This window comes from Podarcis filfolensis (assembly GCF_964270895.1).
Source record: "Podarcis filfolensis genome assembly, chromosome: 3".
Taxonomy (NCBI): Eukaryota; Metazoa; Chordata; class Lepidosauria; order Squamata; family Lacertidae; genus Podarcis; species Podarcis filfolensis.
In genome coordinates, this window is record NC_139606.1 from 73,759,288 (window position 1) to 73,786,324 (window position 27,037).

At 43.7% G+C, this 27,037-nt stretch overlaps 1 protein-coding gene across 1 annotated transcript in view; it reads right to left on the reverse strand.

The window, feature by feature from the left end:
• THBS2 (thrombospondin 2) overlaps nucleotides 1–25,562 on the reverse strand; it is a 47,702-nt gene extending 22,140 nt beyond the window's left edge. Inside the window, exons 1-12 of the mRNA XM_083606004.1 lie at nucleotides 25,178–25,562; nucleotides 22,727–22,801; nucleotides 20,750–21,306; nucleotides 14,710–14,794; nucleotides 10,306–10,499; nucleotides 8,100–8,243; nucleotides 6,860–6,956; nucleotides 5,264–5,434; nucleotides 4,614–4,790; nucleotides 2,722–2,895; nucleotides 1,856–1,983; nucleotides 1,560–1,712 (exon numbers count right to left, since the gene is read on the reverse strand). Of these exons, the coding sequence (XP_083462130.1) occupies nucleotides 1,560–1,712; nucleotides 1,856–1,983; nucleotides 2,722–2,895; nucleotides 4,614–4,790; nucleotides 5,264–5,434; nucleotides 6,860–6,956; nucleotides 8,100–8,243; nucleotides 10,306–10,499; nucleotides 14,710–14,794; nucleotides 20,750–21,306; nucleotides 22,727–22,801; nucleotides 25,178–25,184 (1,962 nt within the window). The 5' untranslated portion in view covers nucleotides 25,185–25,562. The remainder of the gene's footprint in view (nucleotides 1–1,559; nucleotides 1,713–1,855; nucleotides 1,984–2,721; nucleotides 2,896–4,613; nucleotides 4,791–5,263; nucleotides 5,435–6,859; nucleotides 6,957–8,099; nucleotides 8,244–10,305; nucleotides 10,500–14,709; nucleotides 14,795–20,749; nucleotides 21,307–22,726; nucleotides 22,802–25,177) is intronic.
• Between the last annotated feature and the right edge of the window lie 1,475 nt (nucleotides 25,563–27,037).

A 27,037-nucleotide genomic window follows, 5' to 3' on the forward strand; every position in this document is an offset into this window, starting at 1 on the left:
AAACAGCAGTTTTAGTTTCCCATAATATTGTTGAGCTTTGAGCCACACATCCTTTAGCTGGGCCCAGATTTAACAACCTTTTATTAAAATCCTGGGCAGAGCCTCAAGGAACATTTCCTTACTGACTGAGCTAATTAGCTGCACACGTTTGTCAATGCAGTAATTATGAATAATGCTTTATTTAACTAAAGAGTCGCCTTAAGCAGAATTTTACATTACTTCACAAAATTCTCTTACATCTGCTGATTCTGGATGTCATTAACTAACGTAAATCAACCCCACCCATTTCCTTTGCAGCAGTTTCAGGATGTAGCACCAAACCAGCTATTTAGCTGCCTTTGGGTTTTTGTTTTTGTTTTTACATAGAGAGACAGCCTAATGGACTGTGATTTCTTTGCCACAAGTCCTGACTGGTACTTCTGTATTGCCATTGTTTTGATTGACAGCTTTGCTAGAGTAGTTTAACATTAACGGGTGTTTCACATTTAGACTTCACAAACCGTGTCAGCCAGAACACGGAGAACTATGAAGTGACTGAGTAAAACACAATGAAACTATTTTAAAATGAGGGTGGGGAATGTCTTTTTATCAAATCTAATTTAGTTGCATTTTCTCGTGTTCACTGAATAAAGATCTCCCCAAAGTGACCTATTTCATACAGAGTGTATATTAAATGTGCTGGTTCTCAAGTGCAATGCATTAAGAATATGTTAGTGAAGAACCTGTGGCTGAAGGGCTAACATAAGAACATGCTTTCTGGGTCAGACCCATCTGCTCCAGCATTTTGTTCTCACAAGATGAGCATGAGAAGCCCAGAAACAGAACATGAGCGTGAGAGCACTCTCCCCTTTTGTGTTCAGTCAGAAACGCATATTGCCTTTGTCCCTGGGGATAATGTATAGCTATCACAACTAGTAGCATTCCCATAGATTTCTCTAATCCCATTTTAAAGTAATCCAAGTTAGCGGCCATCATTACATCCTGTGGTACATGAAGAATTAATCCCTCTCCTCTTATGCACTGTTACACCTTCTTGGCCCTTTTCAATTGGCTCTAATCTTTTCTTTTCTTTTTAATATAAAGAAATGACTTTTGAGATCAATTTATTAAAAAGTTTGGAGTGGTTTTGAATGTCAGGTTTCCAATCTACAGTGGTACCTCGGGTTAAGTACTTAATTTGTTCCAGAGGTCCATACTTAACCTGAAACTGCTCTTAACCTGAAGCACCACTTTCGCTAATGGGGCCTCCTGCTGCTGCCACGCCGCCGAAGCACAATTTCTGTTCTCATCCTGAAGCAAAGTTCTTAACCTGAAGCAATATTTCTGGGTTAACGGAGTCTGTAACCTGAAGCGTATGTAACCTGAAGCGTATGTAACCCGAGGTGCCACTGTAAAGGGTACATTATAAACATGCAAGCTGCACTCTTGCTCATTTCGAGATGCTCCAAGACAATGAAGTCTTCAGGACTGATACTTCATCACCCTCTTTGTGCCATACTTTTATAGCAGATGTATCAGATTTTCCATCCCGTTACTGGCCTTCGTTCAACAGCACTTACTTGTTTTTCTTTCTTGGCAGCCTCTAGGCCCACCCCATAAGGCTGACTTCCTTTGTACCGAGGAGGGCATGGCAAGCAATGGAATCCAGGATTGGTGTTTACACAACGGTGGTTCTGATTTAACTTAAAGCAAACGTCTGGCACTACTGCACACTGCAAAAAACAAAGACACACACACACACAACCAGAAAGAAGTATTGAGTTATATCACTGAGGAACCTCCAACGAAGTTGGCTAAGTGTTTCCATTGGGTGGGGTCAAAATGGCATTTCTGTATGAACCAAAACTGTGTCTACCTCATCAAGGTCTTCGCAGACTGTTCCGTTTCCAAGGTAACCAGCAGGACATGCACCACAGGACCAAGAACCATCCGGGAAGCTGTTGCATTCTGCTCCAGGAAAGCAAGGGTTTGACAAACATCCATCTGCCAAAGCAAGGGGAAAGAGCATTAATTGTGCCAGTACTAAGCCAATCTCCTTATCTGAATACAGAGGAAGAAAAACAGCTTTACATCACTTCTATATTAAATCTCCCCACCCACTTCGAAGCAACTGTATTAAAATTTACTACAAATATATTTTATACCAGTCCCAGATCGACGATGCCAAAAGGACAAGTTGTATACGAAGGCACAGCAGTAAGGATGGAGTATGTCTGAAACTGCCAGCTCAAAATGTCTACTCCAGACTGGAAGCCACTCTCCAGTTTCAGGCAGGTGCCTTTCTTAGCACTCTCAGCCAAGATCCTTCTAACTGGAGATGGCAGTGACTGAATCTCAGAGAAGGAATTCAATATAGCATTAGGGAAATTGTTCTGTCAGGCTTGTGCTAGAGGAGCAATCTCTCCTCTCCTTCCCCTGTGCACTGTTCTTGGCGTTCTTCTGACACACACATCCCAAGCCAATCAGTGGGAGTGGGGAGAAAGCCCCATTGTGCTGGCAAGTCCTTGTGTGAGCTTCCAGAGGCAGGACCCATTAGCTGAACCCAGCCCAAAGCCTGCTGCATACAAATCCTATGTTCTGCCACAGTGCAGTTGCTGCTCCAACAATCGTAGGCTGGTCTAGCAGAATGGTTTGGAGTACCAGATCCCATGTGAGGCATGAAGTATACTTGGGTATCTTTGTTTAGAACACAGCTAACTATCCAGCACATTCCACACTCACCTATTGGACAATCCTGTTTGTTGCACATATCATGCTGTATGACATCTCCCATACATGCCTTTCCACCATACTGAGGCTCTGGGCTGTTGCAGAGACGAGATCTTTCCCGAATGCCTCCGCCACAGGTAACAGTGCATGCAGACCAAGGAGACCAAGGGCTCCATCGACCATTGACTGGAGTAGGACAGGCAACAGGAAAAATTAGCATGGGCAAGCACAGTACAGTTAAGAAAACAAAACACTGACCACACAGAGTGGTGTCATTCAGTGATGTCAAGAAGTTATTTCACCTGGCCACTTCACTAGTACAATGAATACAAATTGTCTTTCTGGTCTAGTCAAGGAACCTGAAAAGAATCTGCTCAAACTGCAAATCTGCTCAAACTGCAAATTCTGTTTTGGCCATAATCCACAATCCTCCTACTCAGAAGTACCCCATTTACTTCAATGGGGTAACTAAAACAAAAGGGTTGTAGATGGCAGCCTCTTCAGTCCCCTGAATCCAAGAAGACAACTGGCACTCCGGAAGGAAAATGCAGTGCAAGAAAGAATGCATATTTTTGCCCACATAGTAATCTACCCCAAGTTTCTCTCCACATGACTTTGCCCATGCATATATACAAATATATGCAACAAATCTGAATTATGTCATTTTCATAGAAAAGACTGGGTGTGATTTTGCAAGTGGGATTCAGATGCACCCTGGCAAATTCAGATTGCACAATCAAAGAAGATTTGATGCTCTTGCACAACAAATCTGCTTTACCCTCGCATGCAACCCCCCCCCCCAAAAAAAACCCCCAATACATTTTGCAGTACAGAAATTGATGGAGGAAAGATCTGGAAGATGTTGTTATATAGCCTCCTAATCAGAATGAATGCTCACTATAAAGCTGACATTGTCTAACCTCCCTGAAAACTGTAGGCAAACAAATCAGGAAGAATGATCAACAAATAGGTTGTGAAGAATCAATTAGTAGTTGAAAGGTAGATATCAGTTTATGAAAACATTGCACATCCTCAGGCTATAGCAGTTTCAGCCCATTTTCATTGAAATAAACATAATAGGAAGATGCCAATTTCATGATATAAGACTGAGGTTCTTCTATTTGAATTTCATTACTGGTTACATATGAAACTGTAGACTTCACTCTCCTGCTAGAACATGCTTTTCATGTAGATGTTAAACTCAAATAATGAGAATAATGTTAGGCTTCCATTATAGAACATCAATTATAGAACATCTACACTATCCAATATAAACCTAGGAAACCTCTGAGCAAATAGTGGACCCCTACATAGGTGAGTTCCATTGATTTCAGTGTGACTTACTGCCTCATAAATGTGCACAGAAATGCAGCCTAAGTCTAGTAGAATGTTATGATTCAGTAGTGGACCATGTGGTGGAGCACCATCAGTCACCTGACTTCTGCATCACTACCTCTTACCAGGAATTGGAGGCAGTAGAGTGAGTTGATCTGGTGTTCTCACTGGTGCATTTCCACCATGCCAACTCATGCTTTCCCCCTCTACCTCCTGGTAGACCAGAGGTCAGATGAGTGATGCCACCCACACCACCTGTTACATAATTTATTTATTGCCTTGCACAGCAACCAGCTTTCCAGAAGGGGTTCTTTGAAAAGTGAGTAAAAAGTTGCCCATTCAAGGCAGACCCTCTAAAATAGTGTGCCAGAAAGTTCTACTGCCATAGATTCCTTTATGGCATGCATACTTTTTATCACTTTATCTGAAGGGCCAAGTAGATGTGGATTCAGTCTAACAGAGCCCCAGTTGCTGATCCCAAATGTATAGGTTAGGTTATTTCAGCTTGAGTAATGTTGACATCTAGACTGCAGCCTTATCAGAGGCTGAATGCAAACCAAAACACTTACTCGGACATGGGACTCCTTCACATTCTTTTGTTTCCCTTCCGCTTCCTTTGCAGCCTTTCCCACCCATCTGTGGGATGGGGGAATTGCAGAGACGTATGCGAGTTATGTTGCCTACCCCGCAGGTCACAGAACAGGAAGACCAAGGGGACCAGTGGCTCCAGCCGCCATCTTGCCGTACTGATCAAGGAGAGAAAAATAATCACAGTTCAAGGCCCTGTCCCTAAATCCTCAAAGGCTCTAATGGAAATTCCCCTTTAATGCCTAGCAACGTAAGGAAAACTGTATCTGCAGTACAAATACCACTGGCAGCTGTGATTATCTGACAGTCCACACCAACTTTCAGCCATGTCTATCAATGTCAAAGTGGCCATATGTTTACTGCCCCCATGTGCTAACCATAGCTGGATAGTCCTATGTGGGACACAAAGAGAGGTGTCCTCACCTGTCAATTATCTATTATCTACCTCTTTGGCTTGTGGGTAAGGAGAGTAGTTCAGGTCACATCTTAACATCTGATGAATCTAAAAAAAAAGTCACACAAGCTCTTTCATGTGTGGATGTGTTTCTTTTGCATACAAGATTGATTCCAGGTGAGTAGCATTTGCTTGTTTGAGAAGCAAAGGAGAAGTTACAAAGATAAAAGCACTCACTGCGATTGTCGCATTTCCCGAGGGAACAGGTTCTTGTTTGAATGGAGGGCCCTCGGCAAGTATTGCTGGTGACATCGCATGACCTTCCTCGTTGCTGGGTTCCAGATCCACAAGTGACAGAGCATTCTGTCCATTCAGACCAGGGTGACCAGCCTTCTTCACTGTCGTCAGCTGCAAATCAGAAGAATCATAGAGGTGCCCTGAACGGTCTTGTTCACATGTAAAAGCCTGCTGGAATTTGCAGATACATTAGGGAGCCAAAAAATAAGCCAAAATAAACAGGTGAACCAATGCACCTGTTGGGTTAGCTCTTCAAAGCTTAAGCCCATATACAGCCTGAAGCACTGAATAGACACAGCCCAACTAGCTACACATTATTATTGTTGGCATTGTTTGACTTACACATCACTATCAAAGCATATTGTCCATTTGGTCTGTAAAGCTATGTGCTCCAATAGTGTTCTGTGTTGGGGCTGCTCACAAGTATTCAAATTCTGGACAGTTGTCAAGAAATGACCAAAATACTCAAGCATCACATTCCAGCCTCACTGCCACTTTGTTTTCAAAATCTATGGGGCAAACAATTTGAAAGGTTTCAGCTCTCAGGACCTCTTGACGTGGCTACTAGTGGCTGCCAAAACCTCAGTTGCCCCCAAATGGAAATCCTTACAGGACTTGTGATATTCGCTTTAGTATAATAATACATGGATTTTAGCATTAACTAGGGGGGAAAGAACTCATAAATTACATGTTGCCAAAGGCTTGATGGACCCTGGAAAAATTCTATGTGGTTTGGTGGGAATTTATTTTATATACAACCAAGGTAGACACAAAGGACTCCCTCTGCACAGTGCAATGTGATATGTAGATTTCCTAATGGTCTTAAGTACTCTACCAACTTAATAGTAAGTCTCTCCCTGATATACTGTGTTGCTTTTTTGTACCTCTGTTATTTTTGTTTGATTTACTTCAATAACATCTTCTTTTTAAGTGTCCCATTTGAAAATTTGCTCTCCACATGCAAATCTCTCTCCTCTCTGAGAGAAAGGTAGTTTCTCAAGGCTTCTCACTGATATACTTGGTTTGTTCACATGGAACATGAGCATCACACAGCAGTAAACCGGCAACCTCTTCCCCTTGTAAAAACTGAAGTGGGAAATCCCTGTGTGAAGATGATCACTTCAATGTGGACTACAGCTCCCATCAGCCCCGACTCCTGGCCATGCTGGCTGAGGCTGATGGGAGTTACAGTTCAGCAATAACTGGAGGGTCACAGGGTCCCTGCCTTAGCAAAATGGCAATCATCCCAGAAGTCAGAATCTTGCACCTCTCCTGCTCCTCCTTCTGTCATATGTTATTCCCTGCAGTAGTTTCCTCAAATGAAGAAAATGATGCAGGTGGCAAAACATTCAGGGATCACCCAAGCAGTAACAGCACATAGTGTATAGCTAGTTGAGTGTGCAACACTGACATAGGAAGTCTAGCTGGAATCATCTGCAGCCTTGCTCTTTGTAGACCCAGCAAGAGGTATTCAAGCTGAGACTTCCCTACTATGCAAGCTTTTAACAATAAGCTATCCTTGCATGCCATACTTACAGTGAGAGCAGACAGGGCAGCACTCGCCATCAATAAAAGTAGGGCTGACACAGTGAACAGCTGGGCATGTGATTTTATTGCATATCGTTTTAGAGTTCTGTATGTGCAAAGGGGGGGAAAACACATGGAACCATTACTCCAATATCAGTCAATCTAAATACCCTATCTTTTGGCAGGACATTCTTCAAATGAAGGAAAAAGTAATATAATCATAGAATTGCAGAGTTGGGAGGGATCCAAGGGTTCTCCAGGCCAACCCTCTGCAAGGCAAAATGTTCCTTGCAGGAATTAGGCTTGAGTACCTAAGTTTGCCTTACTGACAAAAAATGCACATCAAAAAGTGCAACTGGCACCATGCTATTTTCCATCAGAGACTTATGCAGCTGACAATATGAGATGTCACACAGAAGAACGGGCTATAACACCCTCTAGTCGATCAATAATAAAGCTTGTAGTTTTGCATCAGTGACAGCAGGTGGGCCAAACTGTACAGCTGCATCCCCATTAGGGTTGATGACGCCAGATTTAGTTAGTGGTGCAGCATGAGGGAGAGAAGACGGCCCAGGCTACTAAAGGCCAAGGAATTCAACATGGGGTGAGGTGAACAGATTTCCATCCACACAATGGGAATTGCCCTTCTTCGCCACTCTGCAGCTCCTTACATTCCTCCAAAATCTGCTCTGGAGGGTTATGGAAGAGGAAGGGGAAATCCCATTGCATGAGTGGCAGTCCGCTCCACAGATGTATTGATTCAACCCCAAGAATATGTGGCTATCCATCATAACAGTTTATCAAAGGCAATCTGCCAAATAAATAATAATAATAATAATAATAATAATAATAATAATAATAAAATTGAAATTACAGGGTAGTGCAAAGCCCAACAGAAAGAGATAGTTGCCTATTAAAATAGCCCATTACAGTGATACCTTGGTTCCCGAACGGCTTGGCTCCTGAACAAATCGGCTCCCAAATGTCGCAAACCCAGAAGTAAGTGTTCCAGTTTGCAAAAGTTATTTGGAAGCCAAATGTCCGTTTCAGCTGTTGGCATTGTTTCCGGGGCCAATCAGCCAATCAGAAGCCGTGCCTTGGTTTGCAAACATTTTGGAAGTCAAACAGACTTCCAGAAAGGATTGATTTTGGGAACCAAGGTACCAATGTACTCCTGATTGGATGCAGAGCTGAAAAGAAACTCCGTGTGATTGGGTGGGGAAGAGTAAATGATTCATTGATGCCTTACCTGGCAGTGACATTTCGTGCAGCTGTCCACAACCCAATGCGAATTATTCATAAACTCACGGCCATCTTGCCAGCAAGCCGACTGGTTCTTGAGTGTTTTGTTGGGGCCAAGCAGTTCCGACACAATTTTCTCATTCACCTCAGACTGTACAATAAAACAGGTAGCATCAGTAGCAATGAGTTGGCCTTTTTGCAATGCACCATAGTCAGAGAAGGGTGAAACTCTCACTAACTCTCAGCATGGAAAGCTAGGCTGCTCAGAACAGATTCCTTCTTTCACCCAGCTAAACTGAGCCAGAAAAGAAGCAAACAATTCAGTGAGAGCACTGTTCCTCTGGGCGCAAACGTCCCAGCTAATGTTACAATCTGGGCTTGCAGTGCTTACACAGATCTCCATAAATTCTACTGAAGAGATTGTCTTCCAGTATCACTCATCTTCCTTAAAATGGAAGATGATTTCACTCTTGAGACATGTGCTAGACTACTTCAGGTCTTTTTCAAATATGTGAAGTTGATTCATAACACAGACTGAAGCAGACAATGGAACAAAAGCCAGGCAATGACAAACAAGGCACATTCATGTATTTTCTATATGATTTATCAAGGTGCCTGCATATGCATTAACACCGTGCAATGATCAGGGCTGGCCTGATGACTTCATGAGGTGGGGTGAAGCAGCCACCTCAGAAGGTGGGAGCCCCTGAAGGCACCCCACCTGCCCCACCACTTCTACCACTGGCAGAGAAGTGGCGTGCAGCATCAGTGCTGATTTGCTGTGAAATCTCGCCAAAAGCTTGCGAGATCTCACAGAGCACAAGAGATTTGGTGATTTCAGTGAGCTCTCGTGAGATCTCGCTGGATACTGACGCTGATGTCAGTGCTACTTCTCTGCCAGTGGCAGTGGCGCAGTGCAGCAGGCACGTTCCATGTCACCTCAAGGGGCAAAATGGGACATGCCACCCCTGGCAGTGGTAGTATGTGCAACACACAAATACTTTAAGGATTAGCCACCAAGAGCCTTTCCAGGGACTATGGTTTTCCAGGAGATGGGTAGGCATAGGACTGGGTAGGGGGTCACTTCCCTCATCTGCCCCTGTGACATTGTCCCAGAAGGCACAGCTACTACCGGCAAGTCCCTGCGTCCCAGTAATCAGACTCCTAAATGCAGTTGCTGGAATGCAATATTTGCACCAGCAAGTGCAACAGTACTCCGCATGTGGTGAAGAGGGCAGTTTTGCCAGTGTCACACAGGTATCTGGACGGTGCCAAATCACCTGGCACTAACCTAACCACACCATTTGAGCACAGAGGCAAATCTAGTCCTCTCATTTGTCACCCTCTCTCTCCACCCCCCAAAACCCTGGGGCCTGTGTGTTCATCCTTTCTCTGGCAACTGAAAAAAAATATATCATCCAGCTGTCTCCCACGACAAAGTATTGTCTTAGCAGCATCAAGGCTGTCCTTAATGTGGTTCACACGAATCATTCCATGTGCTGAAAAAACATGTGGAAGCCAGTTGTGGAGCCCAGCAGTCTATCCCATCATTGCCATACTCTACAGATGTCTGCTTGTTAAACAGATGACAGAAGTTCTCCCCACCTACAGATGTAAGCTGGTAGAGCTCCTTCTCGTGAGCAGGGACCCTGCCCAATGAAGGTCTCCCTCCTTGCATGGCTGAGATCTTCCTGTGTACATTGGTACCCACATATAACACCTTGCAATGTCTTTCAACTTGTGTGTTGGGCAGCACACAAACACACTCAAAGCCCCAGCAGGCTAACTGGCTGAAGATTGCTAGCTGATTGATGGGTGGGGGGAAAATGGAAAGCTGAGGGAGAGAGAATGGAATGGAACGTCCTCGAGAAGGGCATGGCTGGATGGCTGGAACCTAGAACAGAAGCCACTCCACCCTTTCACAGCGCTCAGAATTTTCTACCTGGTGTGTCCTCCTATAACATGGGAAGCTCCTGAGGTGACATCAGAACTAATACACCATCCCACTATTCTCAGACAATTTTCATACAATATTTTGGTATGTTTCCAACATGTATAAGTGTTCTCTTTATCAATGTCTGGTAGATACCCAAACAAAGGGTTTATTATAGTGCCAGTAACTTGACTGTTCATTTGTTGCTGCTAATCTTGAGGAGCAATCGCTGCAAATGAATGACCAGACATCTAGAGCAGAACACACTGGTGATACCTACCACTTTTTCTAACTTTTCTGTTAAGCTGTTGACAACAATACGCAGTCCAGTGAGTTCCGTAAACATAGACCCTAGCTCTTCACAAGAGCGATCACAGAATTCTGCCTTTTTCTCTGTGTTTTCACCAACATACTCTGTCATGACAGAAGGAAGGTGAAGGATCTCAGTGCTCTCGTTGATTGTGTTCACTTCAGCTGGAAGGGAGGAAGTAAAATAAAACCCATTACGTATATGCAACAGCTTTCCCCTGATTACAACTTTTGGCTCAAATTATACATTGGTACTAAAGGTGGATTGTAACTGTATCTCTCTTGGAACAAGTTTGATGCCAAATTATACTCAAGGGTATAACAGAAGGATTGGATGTCGGCCCCTTCCAATTATAGTCATTCCTTTTCACTGTTTAGATTCCAGCTCTCAAAGAGGTCTACAGGTTTAGAGGCAATGGAAAAGTCTTTTAGGAACACAGGACAGGGCAATTGAACATATGCAATGTTAAATACTATCCACTTAAAAGCTTAAGTATGGCTGATTGACATCTGATGCCCTTTTAAATGTGTTGTGGGAAGGGGGATTATTGGTTTGCTTTTGTTCTGATTTTTATTATGTATTTTGTGGTTTTTATATTGTAATTTTATGTTGTGAACCACCCTGAGATCTACAGATAAAGGGAGGTATACAAATATGTTGGTGATGCTGATGATGCTGATGTAGTATCACATGTTCCCAAGGTTTCATGATCACTTTGGCAGGGGGACAAGAATGGGTTGAATGCTTGTTGACATTTTAGTCCCAAAGAATTATAAGAACACAGTGCTGATAAGATGAACATTTTGGCTTGATTAATTGAAAGCAATAGCTATAGATATAAGCAGTGGCAAGAAGCCACGAAAAAGGATGAATTAAGACTGCAACCCTATGCACCTTTAGTTGGGAGTAAGGACCATTAAACAAAGTGCAACTTAATTCTGAGTAAATGTGCATAGGCTTTTCCTTGCAAGGTTCTTTTTTCAGGGAATGTTATTCTCTCCGAGCACTACTTTCTGGCTTCCAAAATCAAGGAAGTAAAGGTTCAGCATAGCCCTACCCAGCAGAATTTATTTTAAATGTGTGTCTGAAGGGAATGAAGAAGCACAAGCAGCATAGCTTTTTCTAAGCAGACGCATTTGCAGCAGATGCTTTTGCAGGCAGCAATATACGCCAGTCAAAGCATACTTGCTGCTGGCACAGTGCTTATGCCAAAAGAGCATGTACTGACAACATAACCAGACTGTAAACTCAGGGACGCTTCCTCCCCTAGTTGTTATGTTTCTTGGCCAAAACCAGATCACTGAATGGGGAAAGAGTAGCAAGCATTTCCTTTGCACGCACGGAGCTGTCTTACTGTCATCCTCTTGGAGTCTCAGCCACATATTTAAAAATAGTGCAAATTCAGATGACATGCATCTCATTGTAGATATGGAAGACGATACTCTGATACCTTTACATCATTATGATTTGGGGCAACTTTCAGTATGACTTATAGGAGCTTATCTTTTATTGTTGAGGTGGTCATTTCCCACATTCTTGGGAGCCACTGCAGAGAGCAGTTGGGGGGCTGAAAGTTTATTCTGCTGCACAAACTAACCCCCTCAGGAGTGGAGAGACCCTACAATAAAATTGGCACAATTCGGCTGTAAATGGAGTGCACATCATCAGGTACAGCATACTATATACTAAATCACAAGCAGAAATAAAATCAGGGATCAGGAACTTGTGGACCTCCAGATGTTGCTGGACTTCCAGGTGTTGCTGGACTCCAACTCCCATCAGCTCCAGGCAACATGGCCAATGATCTGAGATAATGGGAGCTGGAGTCCAACCACATCTGGCAAGTCACCCCTGCTATGCTATTGGAGCAAGCTGCGCTCCTACCACTCATCAGGTTGAGGGCATTGAATACTTCATAGGCCACAGGCAAGCATGGCCATCCCCATTCTATGATGTCAGGTAGATGCTATGCATATGTACCAGGGAGGACATCCTACTGAAATTGGTGTGTGGTATATAACTGCTGTGTCCCAGCAGTGCAAGGATCTCCATGCACTGTGTAACAGGACTTTCTGCATTCTCCTCCCCCCACTGCACCCCATGCTTTCCCCAAATCTGCTCCAGAGGGGAACCCCTAGAACAGATTTAGGGGGAAACGGGGAGGAAAGCAAGAAACATTCCACTTTTCAAGGAGAAATCTTTGCCCTGATGGAAGGAGAGACTTAGCACTATATTGGCTTCCACCCACTGGGACCTACTTCTGAGTAAGCATGTAGGCTTGATCTGCGCATCATACCTCACATATTTTCACTAAAACTAATGTTCCTTAGGTACCCTCAAGAAATACTAAAGCAGCCATATGTTTAGTGGTGGTGAACAGAATACAAACTTATTTACCAAACGGCATTGCATTATAAAGGCCTCGTTCGCAGTATGGATTACCAGGACCACACAAACGTGTGGTCTCCCAGAGAAGAGCTCATAGCTACCTTGCTGATCCCTGGTCTTTTTTACCCCTTCACTTTGCTGAGCTAAAACAAGGTTTGGCTTAGCATGTTGGGCAAACCCAGGCGCATAGTTTAGCTCTCTCCTTGCGACCCATGAGCTGCAGCTAAGAATAAACCTTGACGATACCTTGGACTTAGTTAGGAGAGAGCTTAACCACAAGTCCTGGTTCAGACAACACAGGATGCCATACCACGGCTTAGTTCATCACAGTGTGGGATGAGGAACAAAAAAGACCAGGAAGGAGCAAAGCAGCTGAGAGCTTCTCTTGAGGAGCCTACACATCCACGTGGCCTCAATAAGCCATAGTTTGGCTTACCATGTCATGCAAACCATGCCAAAGTCATTCTATTTTTCAGTATTACAACAAAGGGAGGAGCCCACTCGAGGGTGGCCCTTAAAACTTGCTCATAAATCTGTCACTCTATTTCTTTGCTTGTACTATCAATGGCACGGTAACAAAAATAATCAAAGAAGGTCATGATCTGACTTGATGTATTAATGTAAATCAGGAATGATTCCAGGACAGCAAATAATATTATAAAGGGCAGAACTGCATATTAGATCTGAAAATAAACAAAGACATAGAAATACAGCTAAAGAATCAACAAAAAACTTTGGGGAGGGAAATGATTAATTGCAGCTAATGGAGCTAATCAATCTAAACATGGTGACAACAGTTAAGTAAACATTTTCCAAAAGTTTATAATGAATTGTTTCCAGAGCTAAGAACTTTAAATATCTTAGCTGTAGACCGGAAACTCTAAAAATGCAACACAGCACAATAAAGTAATTTATCATGAAATGCCACTTGTTTGAGTGTCATCTTGACTCAATGAAAAGACGTATTCTTGCCATGAAAATTTATGTAAGTCCCACATGTGACACTTTTGAGATCATTAATTTCAGATTTTGAACTGAATGTTTTTAAGATTACTAAAGTCAGTGCAGTAGCTTTGTTGGCACAAGCTATGGCAGAAGCAGTAAGGGCAGACAGCCTGTGGAAGTGAAAGGCAACATCTGGGACCAGCCTATGACGGGAGTCTTGCATCTTTCCACTTTCTGTTTTTTTCCCCCTGGTAGTAAACACGATTTACTCTGAAAGTCAAAATGGTTCCAAGTGGAAATGCTACTACTAATGAGCAATTTTATTTATTCATATTGAAAAGTAGAATCCGGCCTTTCAATGCAGCTCACCAAATACTTCACATTTGATCACAAATGTTGACGTTCACTTGTCTCAGGCTTTGTGTCTTAAGAGAGAGGCAAAAAAGGGGGGAAGCTTTAGCCTTTTAAAATAAGTAATAAATAATATGTCTGGGGAGATGTTTGGACCTAAAATCCTCTCTTGTATATGTGTGTCAAGGATAAATGATGCTTCTTTAAAGATCAGCATTCATACAAAAGAGTCACCTGGCAATATCATTCTTTATAGTACAAAGGAGATACAAAGCCCTGAACAATTTAGGTCCATTGTACCTTAGAGACAGCCTAAACCAGGCATCCCCAAACTCGGCCCTCCAGATGTTTGGGGACTACAACTCCCATCATTCCTAGCTAACAGGACCAGTGGTCAGGGATGATGGGAATTGTAGTCCCAAAACATCTGGAGGGCCGAGTTTGGGGATGCCTGGCCTAAACCCATTCTAAGCTCCATCACAGAGGTCATCTGTAGACGTGATTGGTTGGTGAAGCTCATCTGACAGCAGCATGAAACTGAGCCTTTGCAGAACTCTCTGTTAGTACAGATTTTAATTGGTTTCTTCATTCTGCATATTATCGGAAGGAGCCAATAGAAACTGATGGTATGTGTGGCCACTCCCTCAAATTACTGTGAGCAATAAGAATGGCACTTTTTCTTCTTCTTACCAGACTGGCTCCTCAGGCATCCTTTGCTGCGCAAGACATCCTCTATTGATGTTCCAAAAACTAAATGAATATTTTGGAGGAGACCCTGCAAAGAAGACACACACACACAAAATGTTTGTATCATTTAAGGTAACAGCAGATCATTAGTCTACTTCCCGCCTCCTTCAGAACTTCTTCAACCTTGACTGAATTTAATCATGCATAAATTGTTTGTTTGTTTTATTCATTTAAATACCATATATTCCACCCTTCTTCAGCAGACCCCAGGGCTGATCACCACATAATTAAACAGAGAAATGAAGCAAAAAAAAAGTCCTGCATAACAACCAATCAAAAGCTGTCATCAAAACAGGTCAGGTTTCTTCTTCCGGGTCAGCTCCAACGACGAATGGCGGAGTTCCTCCGATTGGAGGAACGGGCTCTGTGGAAATTGGGTCTTCCCGCCGCGGCGAAGGTGGGGGCCCGCTAGAAATCCCAGGCGGAGAAGCCTGGGAACGTGGGGTTCGGCAGAGCACCAAGAGCGCCTCCCCTACTCACGAGGAAACCCCTTTTTGGGGCTCCGGAGTGAAGTGGGGTGAGCAGCGCGGTGCTGCGAACCGATCGCTATTTCCATGGAGGGAAGCCGCGCAGCCATCGCTGGAGAGCGCTGACTTTTTCCTGATGACATTTGGACTCTAAATCAAGTACCCGTGAGTAAAAACGGAGAATTGGATTAAGAAATTTGCAAAATTTATGAATTAGGCACGAAGCGGGAAGGTTTAAACAGGAAGTCCGCCTTCCGCTTTTTGTATATAGACTGAAGCAAAGACCTTACAACCTAATAGCCTGGAAAACTGCTTTAAAGTTGGAAATTTCCTGCATCCACAACCAATGAAACCCCCTTGGAAGCAGGAGAAAAGGGGGGGGAATTTGACTGTTTAATCCTGCAGGAGGAGAGTAAAGGAATTTAAGTTTCCATCGTCCCAAACCTGGGGACGGGGTGTCGGGACAGAAATTGTTTGAGACGTCCATTGATTGAAAGTGGAGTGCTTTGACAGATAGTTAAAAAAAGAGAGAGAAACAAATTAACTTCAACGCTACTTTCTGCATTTCTGCATTTTAAAGAAACAAAGTATCTGAAAATCGAAAGGATTTGAAATCGAAAGTAATCTCCCTTGTTGGATACATTTTAAAAATGGATACAAATAGAAATTGTAGAGAGCCTGTCAGTTTGTTGTTGCAGCTTACTTGGAGACTCTACAGCTGCGAGATTTGGATCGTGGGACCAGCCGTTTGACCTTGAACAGAAATGTGTTGGAAGGAAGGTTTGGTGTCTGCCCTTGGCATGACAAATGCTTTGCTGGAGCAGCTGCATGAGAAAATGAACTTGATGCATGAAAAATTGGACTTGATGAGTGCTGTGGCCAGTGAATATGATTTAACAAGGAATAAGGATAAAGAAGTTATACAGCGACCAATTCAGGAATCTGGTTTGACAAGGCAAGTCCAAGGGCAGATGAAGAAGGAAGAGGCAGTGATTACTCCTCAAACAACACAAATGGAGAGATCCAAAGTCCTGCAGGAACAAAAGCCACTGCGTTGGAAGATTGAACTTGGAGAGTGCTGGGAAGTGTTTGAAGTCAAGGAAGCTTTTAACTCTAGTGGGACTATGAAACAGGTGAACAACTATCTTTTGGATAAATATTTTTTGGATTACAAAGATGACGACGGGGAGTGGGATTGGGGGGAAGGGGCCAGTCTGATGAAGGAAAATGGAAATTATTACCGGATGGAACCCTCCAGAGACCCACTCCCCAAGAAACCAACAACAGACAAAGAAGTGCGTAAGCACAAACAAGAACAAGAAAATTTGCAGAAGGGGCCTAGAAGAGATTTAAGGGCCTCGGACATAAGAACACCAGATTGATGGACTGGATGTAATGGACAGAAAGGACTGACATGACCTGAAACCAGGAAGAAGGGACGTTGGATAAAAATTAGAGATATTAAGGGAAATTCTTTTGTTAATTTTGGAATTAGTGCAACATTAATGAAATATCAGGGAATATGCTGGAAAGGAACTAAATTGGCTTTAGCAGAAATGATTTAAGGAGATATGTATGAATATGATGTAAACTTTGAAATTTTAAGACTTTTAAGATAAGATAAGGTTAAAGAGATTAAGGTAAATTGAATAACAGATTATATTAAAAGATGGAAAGGTTATGTTGAATTAATAAATAAGATAGATTGTGAAGATTAATCATTTAAATTAAAATTGAGACACATGGGAAGAATTTGCTGGAATAACGAATTAAACTAGAATACAAAAAGGGAGGTGTGAGGAGGTTCAAGAAATAAGCAAATGAAAAGTTGTAATCTGAGATTTGTATTTTTCTTCTTTCTTTTTTGGTTTTTTCTTTTTGTTTTATTTTTTGCTGTATTTTTCTGTTTTTCTTGTTTCTTTTTTCGTGTTTATGTATTGATGAAATTTTGAATAAATATCATTTTAAAAAAAACAAAAACAAAACAGGTCAGATGTCACATTACCCACAGGCCTGGCAGAAGAAAAAGGATTCTAGCTGGCAATGAAAACCATGGTGCCAGCCACACGTCGTGAGGGGGGGGGTATTCCAAAGTCAGGGTGCCTTTGCTGAAAAGACCCTCTTGCAAACTATGAGCCTCCCTTAAATATAATTCTGCTAACAGGACTGCCAGAGACAACCTTAAACCTTGCATTTTTTCAGGTAGATGGGTCCAAAGTCAGTTAGGGATTTTTACATCAAGTATAAAACCATGAATTTGGCCCAGTGTCTAATCAGCAACCAGTGCAAGTGTTTAAAGACAACTGTATCATGAACTCACACAGACACCTCAAAAATCTGGCTGCAGCGTTTTCAACTAGTTTGAGTATTTGGAACATCTTCAAGGGCAGCCCCACATACAGTGAATTACAGGAATCTAAACAGGAGGTTACTAGAGCATGGGTCCCTGTGACCAGGAAATCCCTGTGCAGGAAGAGCCATAGCTGGTGAAGTAGTCATAGCTGGAAAAAAGCACTCCTTGTCACTGTGATCACCTGGAACTCAAGTTTCAGATTTGAATCCAATAGTTCCTTCAGACTTTGCACCTGGTCCTTCAGAGTGAATGCAACCCCCTACAGAACAGGCCACCTTCCTAATTCCTGAACCTGGGACCTTTCTGTCTTGTCAGAATTCAGCTTTAGTTTGTTGGCCCTCATCCAACCTACTGCTGCCTTCAGACAGTGGTCAAGCATCTTCACAGCTTCATCTGAGGCCAATGTCAAGGAGAAATCTGTCATCTGCATAGTGATGACACTTTCCCTCAAATCTTCTAATGACTGCTTTGAAAAGTTTCCTATAGATCCCTAATGCTAATAGTAATATCTGAAACCAGAGAAACCACTGAAAAACCCTACCTCCTACTCCCAACTCACAGTGTCAGTTCAGGAGGAGACTATGGTCACAAGCCATTGTGAGATTTGAGGAGCATCAATATGGTTGTACTCCCCTTGTCAATCAAGATGGCCAAAAGCTACTTCACTGCTAAAACAAAGCCTGAAGCATAATGGAATTGGGTCAAGATAAGTGGCTTCCTCCAAGCACGCCTGCAGTTGCTCAGCCTCCACCCTCTCCAGCAACTTGTCCAAAACCAGGATAGTTGCTCCTAATTGACAGTTGTGTCTTTAGGGTCCAATGAGGGTCTTTGGAAAGGGGATGTATTGGCCAAAGACTCAAATTCCTTATCCATGTTCCCATGTCTCAAACCAGCCAAGACAGTGCTCTAGATGCCTCCAGCATCTTGCATTAACAGTGGTGTCAAGGTCAGACCAAATGTGTGTGACTTTGCCCTCAAAGTGCTTTGCAGCTTTTCAAGGTAGGTTTACAAGGGCTCCAAAAGTTCCACCACCCAGAAAAGCTCTGCTGGACAGTACTCGATGACACAATCCCCCAGAGCATTCAGGATTCCATCAGATTCCACCAGTCTTCAAGCACAGACAATCCGAATAGGTCCTCCATCCCTGCACAGGGGCACAGTGACCACATATCCAAATTGCTAGAATAAATACTATTGTTTGTAGCTAATATGTTGGCTCAGGGCAGTAATTTCTCAGCATGGGATAAAATATTCCACCAGCTCTCTTCAGCATTGCCATAAGTTCTAATTGTCAGTTTCCCCAGCCACTCTGGGCAGCTTACAACACATAAAAAAATTGAAAAACATCAGACACGGGCCTCCTCAATCCTCTTAAGATGATGACACCTCTGCTCCAGTCAAACCAAAGGCAATAAACGAAGAACAAACCTTGTTTACAACTCATGATTTGCCTGATGTGAGACAAACCATGAGCCCAGATCTGAATGCAATGTTATGCCAAACTTTGACTTAGTCCTGAGTAACAAGGCAGCGGCAGAACTGGAAGAGTGCAACAGTCATGACTTTTGCTGTGGGAACCCACATGGATTGGCTTAGTGTCACATGCAAACCAAATCCCAGTGTTCAGCAGCCAATGAGCATCAGCCAGTGAGCTTCAGTAAAAGCACTCCAAACCATCCACCTGAACTCTGGTTAATTCAGGTGAGCAGTGGAGGTTGGCATGTTAGGACAAAGTAGCCACTGCCCCACCAGCTTCAGTCTGTCTTCAGCCAGCCCCCACCTGTTTGCTTCCTTCCTTACATCCAGGCCATGGGATGACACTGCCTGTCAGCCTCCTCCCACTGCCCCTCAGTGTTGGCCTTGGAAAATTTCATCAGGGAAAAGCAAAAGAGAGGAACACAACCAGAATTTGCTGGCTCCATCTGTCATTGGTTCCACCTTGCCATCCCAACGAACATGCCCCTACTGCATGTGGTTAAGTTAATTCTTTAGCCATCAGAAAGTGGAGCTCTTGGCTCATGCTCTGAGGAATCATCCAGTTGAACAAAAAGCAAAGGTAGCATTCTAATAGCCAAAAGATAGAGTGGCCATGGTCAGGTTTATTTTTACCTGACCATGACATTTGCCATTGAGGCCAGAACAAGATGCAGTGCAGAACAATGGTTTCCTGCCAAAAACAGCAACCCCGTGTCTCCCTCCTCTCCTCACAAGTGTAGCTAACAAAATGTGTGGCTGATATTATTGAGGCATTCCCCCATCCTACCCCAGACATGACAGCCAGTGTGGTGTAGATGTTAGAGCAGCAAATCTTAACAGAAGCTGCCAATGCAATTCTATACACTTCTCCTCAGGAGCGAGCCTCACTGACTTTAATGGACCTTACTCCCTGGTAAGTGTGTAGAGGACTGAAGCCTATATGGCCTCCATGCTGCCAATCTACAACTCTTGGTGGACATTCAGAGGTTTGGATATAGCAAGTGGGCCAAAAAGTGTCAGGGTTTTAGACAGCTCCTTCTCCCATCTTGGAGTGGCTTCTGGACAAACAGCTGAAGAGACTTGTTGCATAGTGCTCACCCACCTTTATGGAAAACATCTCCATTTTCACTTCTGTGACCTTGGCACAGAGTGAAGATGAATCAAACAGAGATACCCCTTCCTCACTTGGGGCAAATATTCCTGCATCCCTTTACAATTAGACTAAGTATGTGTGAAGAGTTGTCAGAAAGAGAACAGCACTGTCATTGCACCAGAGTCAAGGGAGAAGCTGGTTCTCCAAAAGTGCCAATTGAATCCCCTCTAATTCTGGCCTAAGAGTTTACATTGTTAAGCATACATAAGGCAAACTAAACAGGATCCAGGACCAGCACAAGACATTCTTCTGTCTGAGGCAGAGCAGTCACCATTTCACCACATTCTTCCCTTGCCCACAGATTTATCCCTCTGCTGCGCAAATTTGCCACCCTTCCCATTGCACAGTCCAAGACAAAAGTCTCAGTGGGGCTACTATTTGGGCTGCCTTCTGTCAGGATCTCATTATAAGGCTGCAGTCTTATTCACACCAACCTCGGAGGAAGCCTCGCTGAATTCATTACAACCCCTGAGTAGATATGCACAGGGATTGAACTGCATGTCATTGACCTCACGGGTGTTGTAGGTTACCTACCCGAAAGTGAGTTTCTCTGGCAGATCCTTTTGTCACATACATTCTACTTTTCTCTGCTTTCAGGTTTTCATAGAAAGGCTCCTCCAGGCTCACACTGTCAATGAGGTCGCAACCAACATAGAGACTGTAGTTTTCCCCAGCTACTTGTACTGTGATGTTCTTCCATAGTGAATCGGCTAGGTCCACGTCTTCCAAAAGATACTTCTTCCGGAAGCCATCTACCCAATAGGAAAGTTCGAGTGAATTTTCTCGGCCATTGGAAACAATCTCAAACTGGCGCTGAGCGGTGCCAGGGCCTTCCAGTGCCAAGAGGGTGCCCCTGGCCAGCCTGTCCTGCCTGAAGGTGGCTACAAGAAGGAAGCCCTCGTTTCGCTGGATCAGTTTAATAATCTGCTTTAATTTCTCCGAGTTAACCGGAGGTATGTGATCAAACCGGATGAAGCGGTATGCTGGGAGGCTGGAATTGTTGCCCCGAAATACTTTTGCTCCAATTGTCTTCCTGTTTATGTTGCTTATTTGCAGCAAGTCAAAAGTGGACTCGTCCTCTTGGCCATCATCTGCAAAGGCAACAACATGAAGGAACATGATTAACAAAGAAATGTAAGGCATGGGGTTATCTCATTCACCCTCACTTTATGAGGCAGGTCACAGATACTCCAATTTTCACAGATGGAGTAAACTTAAGTTAATTTGTTCAAGGCCAGCCAGCTAAAGGGAAATGGACACTCAAGTCTCCCTGATCAAAATCCAACACACTTCCAATGACTTAAATGATGAAGAAAATGATCTGATGCTTAGGGTGGGTGCATGTTCAGGGAACCATCAAACATTATAGAGAAACAGTAGTAGCAGTCCATGCAGATGAGGGAGCAATCAAACTTGGCAGTCCACCTAGCCTGACAGTCCTCTTAAGGGACTTGTAGAAGATTCTCTCCTAGCCCTGCTATCTGAGATTGAACCAGGGACCACATATAGGCAATCTTACGAGTCCTACCATTGAAGCCCCTATCCAATTGAGATGCTGGCAATCTGAAAATGGTGGCTCTTATGTGTCTTTGCCTATTACTTCTTCCTAATGGCATGTGAATAATGGTTGTTCATTTGGCACAAAACACCAAATTCAGGGACTCCATCTACTTGGTACTGCTTCTTGGAAAATGTGTCGAAAATATCCTTCATGAAACTGAATGGCTTAGATCCAGAGATGCCTTGCTCAAGTTGAAATATACATTTCTACTTGTGCATGACTGCCCCAACAAATTCTCCTAATTTCTATGTGTTGCTGCAGACTCCCAGACCCCATCATGTGCCTCAACTCTCAATATTGATTTTGGGGGGCAGAGGTGATACAATAGAGTGGGCAAGAGGGGTGCAGAAAACCCTACTGTAGTTGGAAGGGAGCCAGGAAACCCCACTGGCTGCGTAGAATTCTTCTCTGGATCCAGTCCAACAAAATTTCAAATCAAACTGTCTGCAAATATCCAAAGTGAGAACCTGAATGCCATAGGGATGCCATATATAAGCTGCTCTGAATTTTCTTAGGGAGTAGTAGGGTATAAATGCAACAAACAATAATAACAAAGCATTTTTAGTAGTTTTTCAGCTTGCTAGCTGAATCCTAATTTCCAGCAAGGAGAACCAAAATATAAATACATTTTAGCCAACTAAGTTGGTGCTCTAAAAGGGGGAGCTCCTTACACCACAAATTAATTTGACCAATTGATGCCAACCCTCAATTTGATCTACATACATATCCCTCCACTTTCCTTGAGTCATTTATAGTAAGGTATATTATCTATGCAGGCTAGTTTCATATTTCAGGCATGCTATGGAAAGAAATAATTGAGCAATTATTCTCAAGACCAAGCCAAGTGAGCGAGCAGAAGCCAAGCTCCTTTTAAGCATCAGGCTATTGCCAGAGCTTTAGTCCACTCTGGAAATACTTGGCCTCAATGCTACAGATATTTAAAGACCTACCTTGAGCCTCTGAGGAAATCCACAAAGCTAGCAAGATCGTCAGCCACAACAGCCAGCTCCTGTCCTGCATAATGCCTATGAAAAAAGCAAGATGTGCACATTGTTGATACTTTTCTCTGTTTTTAAATTTCCCCATGTCTCCCACAACCTTACAACAGAAGCAACTATTTTGAAAGCAAACGTTGGTTCTGTCAGATGCTATTTTATTGTTTATGTCACCTATTTCTAAATCGTCCTTCATCAATTAATTGCCATTCTATATTTATGTTTCACTGTTGTATTTTTTAACTTGCAAACCACTCAGAAAACTTTCACTGTTGTGTGGTAGACGAAGATTAAAAATCAACCCATCAATGGGGCATTTTTTATGAATCCTGGTATACACTGCAAACAGGACATTTATTACTTCTGACAATGCTTCTATATGTGTGAGAACCCAGGTGCTTGATCCTGGCTTGACTATGTTAACATTAGTGAAAGCACACGCTTTAAATGCACGGTGCGGTGGAGGGGGGAGGCTCAAGTGTTTAATATCCTTCCTAATAAATTCAAGGAAATATATATGATACAACCAGAATTGTCTTCAAAAGTTTTCCATGAGACGTCTGGGCTCTCAGATAGTCTACTAGTTATTGCATCTCTTAAATCCACTTTTGGCAAGCCGTAGAGCTACATTCTTGAAAGATAATGGTATTTCCAGCAGCATTTCACATGTAATTTAACTTATATATTAAGCTACAATAGCAAATTCCAGTCTCTCCCTGTCTCAGTCACACTCATTCACACATACATACTCTCTTACTGCTGGAAAGACAGAGACAGCCAGCTTCTCTATACCAATTGTGTCACATCAAGATGAAGTGATGTTGCGTCTCCAATCCAATCTCCAGCTACCTGAGAGTAAACCTCATTGTATTCCACAGCATTTACATCTGAGTAACACTATTAGAACTGCAGCCCAACTCTTAGAAAAGTCAGTGGGATTTACTTCTGAGTAAACAAGCACAGGGATGGGCTACACATCTGTCTTGTGTCTGAATGGACTCAGGAGAGTAGACCTAGCCCTCTGCTGGATACATTTCTTGATGATTTCTATACACCCAAACTTCTTGAAGAGATGCAAACTTAAATCTCACGACCTGCCCTAGCCAAAATTATAGATTCGCAGCTGCAATCCAGAGTAGATTCACTAGGTGTCCCATTGAACTAGGTGGAATTTGTTTCTGGGTAAATCTCCCCCATCCACAGCTTGCATCATTATCTGCTGCACTTTCCCAAAGAAGACACCAAAACTGGGTATTTTTGTGCAAGGTGAATATTTCCAGAAGTGGGATTGTGAACATAATTAATTCCTCTGCTTAATTATGGTTAGATTGTACAGGCTACGGGCTACAAGGATCGCACCGTACTTTGAAGTCACCTTATCAACCCATGCCCTTATCATAAGAAAATCAGTGCCATCCCTAGACACAGAAAGTCTACAAGGATGCTGTATAGAGTGGCAAAGGCCAGGTTTCCCTTAGGAAGCTCTGCTGTCCTGCTTAAACTCCAGTGAAAAGAATGAGAGTTCTCATGTGGTTCCCATCACTCTCACAGGGGTTTGTACATGAGAACTTCCTCGTGACAGTGCCCCAAAGGAGTTGCTGCATCTTAGCCTTGAACACTTTTTTTGGAAGCTATCTAGGGTTGCACCATAGAATGCACTAGATATTGCTCAGACTTTGCATTCGCCCCTGTCCTGTTAAGCTGCTGTGAGCATTGACTTTTTTGTGTGTGTTCCCAGCTGCCATTCCTGACAACAGGGCTTGCACAGGAAAACTTCCCAGTGGTGGAAGATGCCCTTTCTTCATCCTAAAGATCTACTCCCTTTTTGAGCCCAAGTCAAAAAAAGCTTTCTTTAGAAGGAAAAATTAGGGAATGAATGGGGGGAAATCGGAGAAACTGCCCAAATAAAGGGGTTGAAAAGACAAGAATTGGATCTAGTGCAATCTTAATCGTCCCATTCTATTGAATGACATTCCCATACGATTTACTCAGAACAGACGCACTAAAATTCACATGTTTGAGTTAGGTCCATTCATTTCAACGAGCCTACTCTGAGTAAAATTTAGTTGCATACCACCCGCTGAATTTACTCCCAGGTAAACGGAGTTAGGATTGCAGCCTTAGGCTCCGGTCCTAGGCACCCTTCTAGGTTGGAAAACTGCATACGTAGGATGCTTGCACTTAATCTCCTTTGAAATCAACGGGACTTTAGGTCCTACGATCGCGCCCCCTTGATTTGGCTCCAGCCCATTTTCTTTATTATTAAGACGACCCTAGGGAGCAAGTCTCCTTTCAGTCCTTGGAGGTGGTGCTGCCTGGGTCTCTCGGGGGCGTCCCTGTGTTGACCCCCACCCATCCACCCACAATCCGGCTCCAACCTGTCCCCACTGGTCCCAGGGTCGTTACCTGGCATGCACGTCCCCCGCGATGCTCTTAAGAGCTGCCGCTTCCCCAATGCAACTCCAAGCAAGCTGCGAGTTCCCAAAGTCCCGTGGCGAGAGCGCGAAGCCAAGTCAGCTCCCTGTAAGGGCAAGTCCTCGGCCGGGGAGGTGCGCGCAAAAAACCCGCTTCGCCTCTTAGCCGGGCTGCCTTTCAAAGCGGCGCTCGGCTCGCCTGCTTTATATAGGCTCCTCTCGCATGCGAGGCCTGTCAATCAGCCAGCGGAGGAAACGCTCTTGGAAGGCGTCCCTCCGCGGCAATGACATAATTCCCCATTCCGAGCGGACAATTTGCTCGCTCGCCTACCTGGAAGGCGAGCCCACATCCAGCCACATCCTGAACCACAAGAATCCCCCCTCCCCCCCCCAATTTGGCAGCTCTTCGTCTGGGGAAGGGGAGGAGCGAGAGGGAGAAAGGAATGAGGCATGGTCACACCTCCTCCCCATTCCTAAACACTTGGGAGGAATTTGGGTGTTTGGGTTTTTTTGCCTTTGTTTTCACCCAGCGATTTGATGATCCCGTTGGATTTCCTGGTGGGACAAAACGGGTCCAGATTCTGGATGGCCGCTTGGAGAAGAAGCAAAGGATGAATGCCGAGGAACAGAGAGTTACAAAGTAATAAATTAATTAAATAATAATAATAATAATTTTATTATTTATACCCCGCCCATTTGGCTGGGTTTCCCCAGCCACTCTTCACCCAAAGCTGAAGAAGTGCCTTATAGGCCAACTCCCCATCCCTACTTCTTGGTGTAGAAAATTTTATACATTTATTGCATTTTTAATCCCACCTTTTTCCTTCAAGTTGCTCCAGGTGGCATACGGGGTTCTCCTCAATTAACCCTGTGAGGGAGGTCAGGCTGAGAAGCAGCGACTGACCTGAGGTCACTCAGTGAGTTTCATGGCTGGGTGGGGATTTGAACCCTAGTCTTCCAGGTCTCATTCCAGCACACTAACCACTGCACTGTACTGGCTCTCCACACGGAAGCTACAGCAGCCTGTGCCAACGTAGTGCCCTCAAGATGGGGCTAGTGGGAGTTGTAGTCCAAAAAACTCCAGAAGGCACCAGGTTGGCACAGATGGATTGAGCATTCCCAAGTCCTTACAGATGGCTGCCCAGCCTTTGCTGGAAAATCTCCAGCAAGAAAGAGCTTTACATTCTTCTGCCACATAGCTGTACACAGGAAGTGGGAAGAAATCCTCATTTCCTCCAAGGGTACGGCACATGACCAAGCACAGCTTCCTTACCCCCCACCCTGGAGGAGAGAGAGTCAGTCTCAGGATGTTGTGGTTGTGGTTGTTGTTGTTATATTTGTACCCCACACATCTGGCTGGGTTTCCCCAGTCACTCTGGGCGGCTTATAGCATATCTTTAAAACATAATAAAAACATCAGACAATAACCTCCCGATACAGGGCTGCCTTCAGATGTCTTCTAAAAGTTGTGTAATTCTTTATCTCCTTAACATCTGAAGGGAGGGTGTTCCACAGGGCAGGTGCCACTACCAAGAAGGCCCTCTGCCTGATTCCCTGTAACTTTGCTTCTCATAATGAGGGAACCAACAGAAGACCCTCGGAGGAGGACATCAGTGTCTGGGTTGAACGATGGAGGTGGAGATGCTACTTGAGGTATACTGGGCCAAAGCCGTTTAGGGTTTAAAACAGGCATAGGCAAACTCGGCCCTCCAGATGTTTTGGGACTGCAACTCACATCATCCCTAGTTAACAGGACTGGTGGTCAGGGATGATGGGAGCTGTAGTCCCAAAACATCTGGAGGGCAGAGTTTGCCTATGCCTGGTTTAAAAGGTCAGCACCAACACTTTGAAT